Source organism: Penicillium concentricum (genome assembly GCF_028827145.1).
Source record: "Penicillium concentricum strain IBT 3081 chromosome Unknown utg000002l_segment0_segment0, whole genome shotgun sequence".
Classification (NCBI taxonomy): Eukaryota; Fungi; Ascomycota; class Eurotiomycetes; order Eurotiales; family Aspergillaceae; genus Penicillium; species Penicillium concentricum.
The window spans coordinates 1,922,820-1,936,263 of NW_026622755.1; the positions used below are offsets into that span (position 1 = coordinate 1,922,820).

General features: G+C 47.7%; 5 protein-coding genes across 5 annotated transcripts; 2 read left to right on the plus strand and 3 right to left on the minus strand.

The window, feature by feature from the left end:
• Positions 1–344: 344 nt before the first annotated feature.
• N7517_004306 (Aldolase-type TIM barrel) lies at positions 345–2,021 on the plus strand (the record flags this gene model as incomplete). The annotated part of the gene is made up of 5 exons (XM_056722036.1): positions 345–477; positions 532–1,046; positions 1,097–1,527; positions 1,582–1,817; positions 1,876–2,021. 5 exons carry the CDS (start codon positions 345–347, stop codon positions 2,019–2,021), a joined length of 1,461 nt encoding a protein of 486 aa, XP_056578286.1.
• Positions 2,022–2,171: 150 nt separating this feature from the next.
• On the minus strand, positions 2,172–4,105 carry fmaG (cytochrome P450 monooxygenase fmaG; the record flags this gene model as incomplete). Its single annotated transcript, XM_056722037.1, has 7 exons — positions 2,172–2,562; positions 2,630–2,901; positions 2,950–3,197; positions 3,254–3,405; positions 3,468–3,659; positions 3,722–3,854; positions 3,913–4,105. 7 exons carry the CDS (start codon positions 4,103–4,105, stop codon positions 2,172–2,174), a joined length of 1,581 nt encoding a protein of 526 aa, XP_056578287.1.
• A 664-nt stretch (positions 4,106–4,769) lies between these two features.
• On the plus strand, positions 4,770–6,187 carry N7517_004308 (wax synthase family protein; the record flags this gene model as incomplete). The annotated part of the gene is made up of 2 exons (XM_056722038.1): positions 4,770–5,605; positions 5,659–6,187. Coding segments are annotated over 2 exons (1,365 nt in total), but the record flags the coding sequence as incomplete, so codon positions are not given.
• Positions 6,188–6,631: 444 nt separating this feature from the next.
• N7517_004309 (flavin monoamine oxidase family protein) lies at positions 6,632–8,386 on the minus strand (the record flags this gene model as incomplete). The annotated part of the gene is made up of 1 exon (XM_056722039.1): positions 6,632–8,386. The coding sequence occupies one exon, from the start codon at positions 8,384–8,386 to the stop codon at positions 6,632–6,634; it is 1,755 nt and encodes a 584-aa protein (XP_056578289.1).
• Positions 8,387–9,716: 1,330 nt separating this feature from the next.
• Positions 9,717–12,628, minus strand: N7517_004310 (Oxoglutarate/iron-dependent dioxygenase; the record flags this gene model as incomplete). The annotated part of the gene is made up of 8 exons (XM_056722040.1): positions 9,717–9,791; positions 9,863–10,352; positions 10,411–10,568; positions 10,619–10,847; positions 10,903–11,024; positions 11,076–11,257; positions 12,041–12,343; positions 12,391–12,628. 8 exons carry the CDS (start codon positions 12,626–12,628, stop codon positions 9,717–9,719), a joined length of 1,797 nt encoding a protein of 598 aa, XP_056578290.1.
• Between the last annotated feature and the right edge of the window lie 816 nt (positions 12,629–13,444).

The following is a 13,444-nucleotide window of genomic DNA, read 5'->3' on the forward strand; positions in this document are numbered from 1 at the left end:
AGGCGTGGTCTGTTTAACATGGAAGGAAAGTGTTATTAGTCGGTCTCTATTGAGAATATGAGTGATGCTGGATCTTCAAAATAAATGCAAAGCTAGTGGGAGGGTTCCGGAAAAGGTCTATGCAGGGGCTACATCCCCTTATGAGACAAGTTCACTCATAAAATGCATATACAACATAGTAACCTCTCCAACATTCCTAGTGGGAAAGGGAACCACCATTTTCCGAGTCAAGACGCACTTTGATGGTGATTATTAACTTTTAACTCATAATCTCGGCAGTTGCATGTTCTTAATGAATCCCCGTTGAAACACACTTGATCTTGAGCTTCTTGACACCCACCAAAATGGTAGCAGAACATTTAATTTCCGTGAAAGAGGTGACCAAACACTGCGAGGCAGATGATTGCTGGATAGTGGTTGGAAATAAAGTGTGGGATTTCACGCACTTTGCAAGCGTTCACCCAGGCGGTGCCAGCGGTATGCAATTTTGAACAGGACTGAAGCTCACCGAAGATAACTAACTCAACATAGTCATCCTACGATGCGCGGGTCATGAGGCAACACATTCGTTCCACCAAGTGCACAGTGATGGCCTGATTGAAAGCACTCTGCCCTCATCTAAACACATGGGAAATCTTGATCTTAATAGTATCGACGATGCATGGCGACAGCGTTCCAGTGACTTGTCATTGAAACATACACCAAAAGCTTTGGAGTTCTCTAAGCCTCCTCTGTCTAGCATACTCAGCAGTCATGATTTTGAGAGAGTCGCACAAGAGACCCTCTCAAAGAAGGCATGGGCATTCTATTCATCTGCGGCTAATGACCTCATCTCAAAACAAGCGAATCAGTCATTCTACAGTAGGATATGGTTCCGACCTCGATTGATGCGAGATGTAACAAACGTGGATACCCGATGCCAATTTCAAGGGATCGGAACTTCTTCACCTATCATGATCGCACCTGCTGCTATGGCTAAGCTTGCTCATGAGACAGGAGAAAAAGGAATTGCGAGGGCTGCCGCAGCCAGAAATATAATCCACTGCGTATGTTGCTCGCATATACTACAAACATACAACTAACAACTCGACGACAGATCGCGACCACTGCATCGTACCCATTGGAAGATATTGTTTCGGCAGCCCCAAAGGCAAATTTCTTCTTTCAGTTATACGTTCACAAAGATCGGTCGGTGACCGAATTACTTCTTAAAAGGGTTTGGGCCGCGGGTATTCGCGCGATTATGGTGACAATAGATGCACCCGTCCCCGGAAAGCGGGAGGCAGATGAGCGTGTGCGCACCGAGCAAGTCATCTCAATGCCCATGACTGGGACAATAGCCAGAAATGATAAGTCGGGAAGTGGACTTACCAGGACAACCGGAGGTTTTATTGATAGCTCGCTGAGCTGGGGCGATTTACCATGGCTGAAGAAAGTCTGGAAAGGCAAGGTGATGCTGAAGGGGATTCAATGTGTCGAGGATGCCCAAATTGCCGCTCAGTTGGGAGTTCAAGGGATTATACTAAGGTGAGTCTACGTTTAATTCTTGTGAGTTCACATTCTAACAGGATGCTCCTTTAGCAACCACGGAGGTAGAAACCTGGACAGCTCGCCGCCGGCACTTTTGACCCTGCTGGAGCTGCATTATCACGATCCGGCCATTTTCCAACAGACTGAAGTATATCTCGACGGGGGAATAGCCCGTGGAACCGATATTCTCAAGGCTCTTTGTCTAGGGGCCAAAGGTGTACTTATTGGGCGTCCGTTTCTATATGCGCTCAACTACGGCGAAGAGGGCGTGGTCCATTTGACTAACAGTATGTCCAAGACTTTCCCGATGATTGTGCTATCTGCATCTTCTAACTCGTTCCTTAGTTTTACAAAGCGAACTGGAAACAGCTATGAAACTTGTTGGAATCAATAATGTTTCACAGGCACATCCGGGATTGGTGAATACAAAGGCCATTGATCATCTGGTCACAGCTACGAATTTCAATGCTCAGCGAGAACACAAGCTATAAACATGGTTTGTGGTTGCAAGAATACTTTATAGCGAAGAAAATCCTCAAATCAAGTTCATTCAGAGGAGTCGAGAAAGTCGAGAAGAGAAACGCCATATATTAAGCAGCCAGGCAGCAAGAGAGTTATGCAAATTTCAAATAAAATGATGATTATATACCCACTAGGTCAGGCGCATTGCTCGCCTCCCATGGATGTTTCTGCTCCACGGAACGAATGAGGGATTCATGAGCTGCGCTGCGAGGTTCGATGTGAAACTTCCATGGTACTGGATGGCTGCTGACCCCAGGCTGGAATGTTGGTTGGGCCTCAACTTCCTTCCCATCTTCTACGGCTTTCCTGATATTGAAGACTGCAAGCGATTGCGCTGCATTCAAATACAATGTCTTATCTGCCAAAATACGCGCGGGACAGATGCGGCGCCCAAATCCAAAGACAAGATCATGAGGATCGAACTCGGGCTCACGTCCATCAATCCCCAAAAAGCGCTCTGGCCTGAATACCATGGGATCATGATAAACAGTAGGATCATGTGTCATAGCCCTTTGGTAGGTGTCAGTAAACCGTCATATATCTGATGATCATGGGATTAGTTGCGACCCAGACTTACCAGATATTAGGCAAAACAAATGAGCCTTTTGGTATAAAATACCCTCCCCAAGTATCATCTTCACTTGACGCGTGGGGAATACCCATGGGTGCCACCGGATGCCATCGCAAAACTTCCTTCAACAGAGCATTGATATATGGCAAACGAGAGCGATCGCCGGTTGTTGGCAGTTGGAAAGGCCCCAAGACCCGATCAATCTCATCTTGTGCTTTGCGTTGGACCTCGGGATACAGTGTCATTGCAAGGAAGAAGTCTTCCACAGCACACACAGTCTAGAGAAAGTTAGTCGAAGACCAGAAACGAAGGGTCAAGCACCTCACAGTATCGGCACCACCTGTATAAAGTGATGCAGCTGTCCATTTTGCAACAAACTCATCTTCCGAACCGCGTGGTGGGCGTCCTGTTGTTTTGAATAAGTTAGAGAGATAAGACGGCTGATGCCGATCTTCGTCCATTTGCCGATTGACGAATGCATAGGGCTTTTCGGCGACAGTTGTAAGATTATCCCTCCATGCCTGAGCAGTGCGCTTGAAACCTGCTCCGGGAAGCCAGGAGGGGACGTGTTTTACTGGCTTCCGTTAATACCACTTCATCAACTAGCGCAAGGCGAAGATAGAGACCTACGAGCTGGAATCATATCAACCAGCCAGGCACCTGGTGTACCAGCTTTGGAAAAATGATGAAGGGCCAGGTTTGAAATCTCCACCAACGGATCCCGCTTATGCGACTCGATAGTATACCCGTATGCTATTTTCAGAATGATTGCACCAGCCTGTCTGCGAAAAAGTAAGATACAAAGTCTTGAACATTGAAAGAGACAACTGGGCTGTGTACTCACGTTTGAATGTGCTCTACGAGCTTCGTAGGATCTTTGAGTACGCGAAAAAGAAAGCGGTGGGTTTCTATCTCTTGTAGAGGATTGTACTGGGCCACAGCCGACTCAGAACCAATACACGGTTGCATTACCTTGCGATAGGAGCGTAATCGAGGAGAATATTTTAGCATTCCCAAAAAGTTTCCCCATCCAACCCTACATGTTGGTTATCAGTGCGTCAGCTCTATGTCTAGATCCAAACAAGCAGGTGCACTGACAATTCGGACACAAAGACTTGACTTGGCCTCGAGGAGTATATTGAGGAGCGCTTCACTAGTAGTTCCACGGCCGACTTTGCATCATTCAATATAACGATGGTTTGCCCCATCACCGTGATAGAGCTGACTGGCCCTAGAAAACCATTGCGTCAGCGTGTGTGTTTTGGAAAGCAAGAACCATGAAAGCAAACCGTAAGCCTCTTTGTGTTGAAACCAATGCATCCAGTCTTGTGTCCCTGAGGGCGGTAGATCATATATGTTGCCAAGCACTGGCATCGGCTTTGGGCCCGGTGGCAGGGGGCCAGGCCTCTGGCTGGTCAACAATATTTTGGCGACATAGAGGAGAGCTCTCAGAAACAAAGCAAAGAGAACGGTGGATAACATCGAAATGGTTGAGTAGGAAGCAAAGATGGAAGAAAACAAAAGGGATATAAAAAAAGCAATCTGACACCTCTCCCAATAGTTTCTATTTCATTTCACTGCTATTGGTGACTTATACCCAATACTTACCGCTCGAAAAGGGTGATGAACACTGCGGCTGAACTCCCAAGATTCTCCTATTGGCTTGAGCTTAGAACCGCATATACGTGTCCCTTGCTTCCCGATGTATAACGCCATAACGGGGTGTAAAGTAAGTAAAATCTTATGCTTACTCTGATATATGGAGGGCGAAGGGCATTGACCATCTCGCTCGACCAACTAATTCCGACTTTGAACGTTAGGACACGAAGCCTGGCATTCAATGGTGATGCCTTCAGAATAGTTAAGGGAATTATTTTCTCTTCTAGACATTTACACATACTATTCCTCCAAGGTTGAAAGATCGGTAGATCTAAGCTCCTAAGCATGTGCAACCTTGAGGTTACCGAGCTCATGAACTTTTAATGACTCTGGGGACAGCGTTTGAGCAGCGGTCCGAATGAAAAATGTGTGATACCAATAATGTTTCATGTTTTCAACCAACTGGTTGATAAGTCAGCGAACTGGTCAGCGAACTGGTCAACCAACTGGTCGATAAATTTGTGGGTCTCGAATCGTATGTTGTAGTAAGCCGCGGACCCTTTTTGCACTCTCACCTCTCACCTCTCACACAACACTTGGGGTGGACCCCATGATGTACGGGCTGTATCACTCGACAGGTGCAAACATATTAGAATTCTTTTGCTTCTACCTGATTCAGAATGTCGTCCCTGCTTTCATCATCATCACCACGCAAAAAAGCTCTCCCCTACGCTATCTGTGCATTCCAGTCATGATATGGATCGCCAGCCGCTTCATCCGCCCATTTGGCTCTTCTGGCAGTCCCACATGGTGCCAGGCCATAACACAACTTGTCATTGCGACTTTGCAGGCAACAAATCTGTTGTTGCTCAATCCTTTGGCCAACTCGGACATCTCGTGCCGTGCAAAGAGCATTCAAGACTTTGGATCTAGCTTGGTCGCAGGCTTTCGCTTACTTGCTCAAACTCGCGCTGTCAATACAGACCGGCAGGTGAAGAATGTACCCTCCCATCCAAAGTATTACCTGCGGAGGGGTATGCAGGTCCCAACACGGGCTCGATTTTTGCTGCGACAGCTAGCAATCATCATATGGCAGTGCTTGGTGCTAGACGTCGTGCAAACGGTGTCGCTTCACAAGGCTAGGGAGCGTGCTCTACAGGAGCCCGCATCGTTGGAAATCGAATGGATTGTGCCAAAGGCACAATGGGCAGAGCGAATAGCTACGCATCTGTCTATCTGGTTTGTGGTAAATCGTCTAATCACTGATCTTGCGTATCGAGTGCTGTCAATATTCTTCGTCGGGATCGGTCTCGATTATCCTGCAGACTGGCCACCAGCCTTTGGGAGTATGGCCGATGCATTTACATTGCGCAACTTCTGGGGGTAAAGAATGTCTACTTTACTAGGATGCATAATTATGCTGACGCAATTTACAGGAAATTCTGGCATCAATTCATGCGTCAACCCTTCACTTCTATCGGTAACTTCGTCGCACGAGATGTTTTGAATCTCACTCGATCTTCAATACTGGAGCGATACACAAATCTTTTCATTGTCTTCCTTATTTCTGCAATATTCCACGTCATCGTCGATATACTGCAAAGCGTTCCTATGGAAAAGTCCGGCTCGATGCCATTCTATTTAACCTTCGTCCTCGGGATAATGCTCGAAGATGGTGTACAAAATATTTGGAAGCGGGTACAAATACCAGATAACTGGCAAGATCAGGTGAAACAACCATCAGGCATCGTGCCACCGTGGAAGCGAGCTGCTGGGCTGGTATGGGTCATTCTATGGCTTGGGGTCACCTCGACATGGTACTTTACTCCGATGATTCAATCCACGAATGATGATCTGCGAGTGATTCCTTTCAGCTTTGCGAAATATATTGGCCTGAAGTCACTCATAGGCCTTATCGTGGGTAGTGGAGTTGGCATTGCAGTTATATTTGAAGTTGAGGTTTGAGACAGAAGCATCCGCTCTGGCAACAATGACATCGATTGATGGAAACTGGGGGTCTGGAGGCGCCGTTCCTGACTGTCATTATCGGAAAGGCAGAGGGGAAGAGAAACATCTGACTTACGCTTCTTTGAGAAAGGGAAAGAGAGAAAGTGTAGTCCACCTAGGCGACCCCAATAATGGTACAGACGGATTATTTACATCTCCAACTCTAGATGCGACAAACTATTCAAGTGTAACCAGGAAACGGAAACACTTTGGCTTTGGCCAATGACTCTCAGAAACCGATATCTCGAATCTATGCGGATCGTCGTACATACGTAAGTATACTATTTACTCACCTTAGTGGCTCCGGGCCATGACAAAAATTGACAACCCCGCCTCATGGTGTCGCTCGTCCGAGTTGAAAGCAAATTCCGTCTTGCATCACCAATGAAATGGACAAAACTATCATAACCACTCATCAAGACGAGCAACGCCCGCGAGATCCAACTCGTGCACGCTTCCCCAGTTCTTCTTCAGCTTCCGGATGGCCCGCTTTTGTTCATATCGAAGCAAGAATCGATAGATCGCCACATATGCACTGTTCAGCGAGCCAACCACCCACCCGTGATGGACACTAGCGGCCTCCCCTACAATATGGAATTTGCCATCGGCTGCTGGGAGAGACAAGGAAGGATAGAGATTGGTGAATTGTCCCGGGGCAAACAGCGCAAAGGCCCCCGACGAAAAGCGCGAGTTGCCCCAGCAGAAGGCATGGTGATCCCGGTACAAAGTTTGCAACTTCTCATACGTGATTCCATGCTGCTGATGTTGTTGAGCAAGATCACGGAGGACAAGATCTAGCAGATCATCCCCCTCATCCTCACCCCCATCAGCAGAGGACGGATTTATCAGAGCCCCCATGCGAGTGGCATCTTGTCCCCAGGTATAAGAGGCCAACAGTACGGCTGGCTGGTTCCAGTCCTCCTCGGCGATATGCGACGGGTAGACGCAGGTCCGTGAGGGGAGGGTCGACGAGGCACTACCGCCCCCTCGAAGCCCGCAGTCTACGATCCACCACGGATATGCAAACTTGATACCCACCTTAGTAGAGTCTTCGTACCGCAAACACCGGATGGCTTCTTTTTGAATAGGATTAAGGTGGAGTGATCCAGTATCGATGCGCTGCAGGCATGCCAATGGAGTAGTGCTGAAAACCGTCGCATACCCATCGCGAGCCTTTTCCTCGCCCGCACATGAGACCGATAGATCGGCGCTACGATTGATGGCGATGCGACGAACTTGTTTCCCGAGCTCGATGGTGCTGTTTCTGTTGATTTGTTGGCGCATTCGCTCAATCACCACTGAAGAGCCGCCATCCACAGAATACCATTCCATGCTTGCCCCACTGCCCTGGAGCCCTGGCATAGGTTGATCGAGATCGAAGGAGTCCATGACACTCTCTGAAAAGGCTTGATCAAACATGCCTGTGCCAGTCGTGTCGTTCTCGGCAGACTGGATTGTCGTAAAATCTAACTTTTGACTCCCTCGGAGGTATTCGCGGGTGCTCATTGCATCGGCCTCCATTAGGATCTGGAACCCCTGCACAAAGTCCTTTTGCATGGCCTTTTTGTATGGACCGAAGGATTGACTGAGAATTTTGGCAGATGGGCTATCTTCGGTCTTGGAGATATCATAGCCCTTCGTCTTCGTGTTTATCTCCCGCATATGGAATTCCTTCAATGGCACTTGCATTCGGCGAAAGAGATCAAACACCCGAGACATGATGGGGATATCCGGAAACCGCATTGCGCCCACGTCATAGTAGTCATTGTGAGCCTCAGAGAAGCGATGGGTATAGATGCGGCCGCCAATGCGATCCCGATTGGCCTCGAGGATATCCCAGGAAAGATTTGGGATCTCGAGATCTTGCAAGATCAGCGCGAGATACAGACCTGCAATTCCGGCCCCGATGATGCATACTTTAGTGTTTTCGTTTAAGGGGGGGTCTGAGCTTCCTTCCTCTCGGTGGCTCGTTAGAACGGAAGGGACAATTTTCTCAGTCCGAGTCACCCCAGGATTACCAGGACCGCATATAGAACAGCCTGGCCAACGGGGGCATTCAAAAGAATGGACACTCGGGTGTTTCAGAGGATCCTGGCATAGAGAAACCCGTATAGATGGCCTCGAGAACGAATCACGGTACGGAAGATGGAGCTGCATGATGAGGCCCAAAGAGGAACTCGGACCAGAGCAAGTGAGCTGCAAAGTAAAGTTGGCAAAGGTGTATGAAAATGCTGTTCACTGTACGTAGTATGCAGTATGTCAACGAAAGACCTGTAGCTTCGGGGGCGCGTTCCATTCCCCTCAATTACAAGTAACCCATACCGAATGCAGTTTATCCACTACTTCGCACTGCCACTAAGACTTAGGCGACCAATGTTGATGATGTGATCAATGGGGATGCACCTGCAAACTTGGAGGGGTAGACACAGAGGGGGAAAATCCAGAATCTGCATTGAGATCATCAAGTCTCAAAACAACCCATGTCAATTGAGTGAATTGTACGCGTACTCTGTACGGAGTACCGAGTGCATAGTACCGCATCTCTTGGGCTGGCTGAACACGGGTAGACAGCCTTCATGCCCAGATGTGCATGGTTGTAACTGGCGGGAACGTGCATGAAACTAAATGAGAGGATTCAGACATATAACAGCGCATATGCATGCCTTGGGGAAGTTCGGGACTGGTTCCTTTTTGAATGGCCTAAAATTTGGGATTTTTATTAATTAATTCATTGACGAAGGTCTATAATAAACCCGTATCAACCTTGCAGTATATGGAAACGAGTTGGTTTCTACTATCTATCCAAAGAACAGGGAATCGAAGCTGGGTTTTTGTCCAATACTCAATTACTCTAAAATTATATACTAAACCAAAGTACGGCCTAGAAAGAGGCGTGGGTTTAGATACGGACATTTTTTCGGGTATTCAGCTGAGGCAAGACAATCCACTTTCGTGCATATCTCACTACATATAGTCGCCGCTGTTGGGCGCAAGTGGAGCTAGACGGTTTGCTTCAGTCAAATTTCGTGGATCCTGTCTTTAGGACAATATTGCCGAAATTTCATTTCAAGTCCATACAAAACACTGTCTCGTTCAACTCACTTATACCAAATAAATGAAGCCTACGGCCCTTGAGTGATATGTGTCAAGACATCTAGAATTAGATTTGCTTGCCTTCTTCCAGTACTATGCTATCCTACTACTGGTAAGAAAGCTTTTGAAGATTAATGCAGAGAGATCACCGCTGAAGATGTATAGATATGTCGTAACCTAAATGCCAACAAACTTACGGGGTAAGAAAAGTTGTATTAAGTGTGTGAACCTCATTTACCCATCTGAGTTAGCGTTGAAGTACTGCTAAAAAAAGAGACGCGGTAAAACATGAAATTCGTATGGCATTTTCGATATGGATAGAGCCTAAATATCCTAATCCTTTATGATTTCTGTGTTGTATACCCCTGCCTTAACATCTTCTGGGTTTGTTGGATCAAGGTTTTCGTGGCAGCATCAGCAGGGATGACGATCCTGAAATCCCCTCTTTGATATCGAAATTGCGTAGGATCTGTTTTGAACAATATTCTCAGCTGCGGAACTCCACAACATCGACATTCTCAAACTCCTTAGAACACTTACCGTAACCAAGGTCTTATATAGGACCAATACCCCTATGTGTCGCCCGGGACACTTGCGATAGCCAAATCCCCAGTGCGCATCATATGCATACCACACTCGCAACTGCTCCTCTGACGCCTCAAGCCACCGCTCGGGAACAAACTCTTCGGCATTCTCACCGTACAGATCAGGATGAGTGGAGATGGTGAAGGGACTTGTAGCTACTGCAGTGCCCGGAGGGACGTCCTGGTTTAAGAGACGCAATGGCCTGTCTGGCGAGCAGCGCCATCTAGGAGAGGCAGTAGCTGTAATGCGCATGGCCTCGCGGACACAGGCATCAATAAAAGGGAGAGCACAGCATTCTGTGTAGGTGGGCGAGGGGTTGGAGAGAGTCTGCTGGGTAAAAGCGTTATCAATCTCTTGGTGGGCTCGCTGAACGGCCTGGGGATGCTTGGCCATCGTGGTCACCAGATGGCTAATCGTGGTGGCGAGTGCGTAGGGACCACCCAGTCTGTGTAAATAGAATTAGCACGTATCCAAAAGGGAAGTTTTGGGTTGGCAGAACTCACACATCAGAAACTAGCTGGTCCTCGATATCCGATAGGGGAATACCTTCTCCTGCCGCAGATTTGGCTGCGAGCCATTGATCCAACATGGAGTGCTCCCAGCGTGGCTTTGACTCCGTTGTGGAGCTTTTAATACGCTTTCGAGTGATATCATGCACTTCCTAGACGAGGCTCAGAGCTGCTAGTCATGAAAAAGAAAAGAGGCACTTACAGTAGTCCACATTCCCATGCCTGTTGGGTCATCGCGGCCACTCACAAACAAACGGCGGCCGAAAGAAGTATGGGTGGCTAGCCAAGCGATAGGGCGATATCGACTAAGCGTCCAGTACCGGAAGATACGATAACTGCTTTGCAACATATTGCGCACATCGGACTTATGGTCTAAGAACCCGAAGCTCTCCCCCACACTCATTGGCACATAGACATCAAATGAAAAATATCTGAGCCCAGTCAGTTCCCAGTTCAAGATTTCCCGTTTCGATGTGGGAAACTTACTTGACCCAGGTACCCCAGTCTACTGAGGGATTCGTGTGGGTTTCCTCGTTGAGAACGGAAACCCACTTGATAAGATTTTCATCCACCAGACTCTCAAACAACTGCACCCGCGATACCGAAAACTGTATCGATCAGTTACTGGCTCCGGTAAGAGATAACAATGAGTGGCTCACTGCCTGTCCAAACTGCCGTTTGGCCGCAGCATATTCAAGATAGCCGGCCTTGTTGGTGGCTGCGCCCGGGCAGGTAAAGTCTTGAGGATAGTCTGTCTTATCACTCTGGCGATGATACACCACAGGAATCAGATCCAAATCATTGAAAGTCAGATGGTTGGGACCGCAGCGAACGACCGGGCCTGTTTATCAATTAGACCATAGGAAGTGGTATCTGATGTGACGGTATTACGGACCATATTTGCGATGTAAATTTTGATACCAGGCTTTTTCCCGGCCTGTCCACACGGCGTAAAAATGTTGGAAACTGAAGGCAGCCACTAACTTCGGTCCTGGGAAGACTGACAATGGATGGAAGTACACTCGCCGAAATAGGAAACTAACGGCCCCAGCCAAGCAAAATAGCAAAATCCTGCAGCAAATTTCGGGCCAGTCCATATTGTAGATGAAGGGGGACTAGGGATTAACTGCTAAGATAATTTTTTTAGATGGTGGATGAGGTAGGTCTGTCTGAAACCACATGGTTAAACTACCAGCGCCCCTTATTGGGATCGCCTGCTGGGATTAGAATCAGCTCTGTGATCTCGTAACCTGAACTCCTTAGTTTCACTACGTGCACATGGAACCCTGCAGATAATGGAGGGGACGTGCTGTGATCTGTACCTATCTGGCGCCAAGTAAATGCGAGCCGGACACCGTCGGAACGTAGACCGCCAAGGATCCTGCAGGAAATCAACTAAAACGCCACTGTCCGTGATGGAAGTGCATCCCACGACGCACCTATCGCGACATCTTATTTAGATTGGTCGGACCGACGGATTACATTGTGCGGGGTTATAGTCGAGGTCGGGATCCATCAAATTGAAAGTATGCGATATATCACACTAAATATGTTGCAAAAGCCATATATTCTTGACAGGCCTAGAATAGCGTTTGCATGCAGCTGAACTATTAGGCGTACGTACCCTCAATGCGCATGCGCTGAAACTCATTGGCCGTCAAGAACTTTTGCACTGGCGTGCCATTGTCTAGCGAATCCAGCAGTGGACGGAGAAGGGCTGCACGATCAGGCTTTGCGAAATACGCAATCGAGAAGCGTTCTGGGATCATATTACCCTGCTTCTCACTTTTTGCCAGATGCACCCGGTGTCGGGCACTGTGTAGGCCTGTCCACATCTGGAGACAATCGCCTACATTGACAATACACTCGTGGGGGCCAGCATTGTCGGCTGGAACGAAGACCCCACTACCAGGGGGCTGTTCCATTTCTTGGACCCTGTCAGCTCGTCCAAATTCGGAAGGTAGTATTGCTTACCCAGGCCTCCAACATTGTCTTGGAACAATAAAGTAATCGTGCCAAAGTCTGTGTGCGCCGCAATGCGGGTGGCATTGGCAAAGTGCCCCCGATCCACTCGGGGGTAGTGGGTGAGACGCAGCTCGTTGGTCTGTGCTTGGTGGAGTTTACGTAGCTGAACGGGCAACCCCAAACCAATCGAGATAGCATCCAGAATGATCAACTCAGCCTCGTAACAAACGGCGAAAAATGAATTCATTGTCCCTTGAAAGCCATCCTGAACTCCTGATGGGGGCCAAATATTGGAGTACAACGGATCTTGTTCCGATCCAATGTCATAAGACTCCTGATGAACTGGTTAGATATACAAACATAAAATACAACAATTTGTCAAAGGTATACCTTCATGTCCCTAAGTAAGGGTTGTGTGGCCGAGGAACGATAATTAGACACAGTTGATATGTTCTCCAGGCCAACGGGACTGAAACCTCGATGGGGATGAGCCGTGGGAGGATGAGGTGATTTCAGCTTCTGGTCCAATGGGAGATTGAAGAACTTGCGACTCTAGAGAGACTGCGATGAGTGAGGGAATCTTTAAACAAAAATTGAGGGAATGTTTTCACACCATTTCAAATGCCCGATCGATAGACTCTGGAGGGACACCATGATTGACTAGCCGTACCCAGCCCGACCTACTCAACTCGGAAACCAACTCACGACAGAACTGATCACGCTCATCGGCGCTTTGGCTGTGAAATCGCGAAAAGTCAAGTTGCCCAAACATGATCAAAGATATATATTTGTAAGGAATGTGCTCGAAATTGCTGAAGTCCCTAGGCTTTTGATGTTAACAAAGTAGGAAATACCTTTTCAATGTAGATCGTCCGAAGAAAACATGGAAGTAAATATGGTGATATATATTGTGACACACCAGATCCGGTATGTGGATCACAGTCAATCTGCACTAAAGTGGGTCCTCAGGGTCCATATTGGCAAGTCACATGAAACATGGAACTAGTCATTTCTGACTGTACTCTAACCAGTTGCATACGCATTGCCGACTTTCGAATGGATA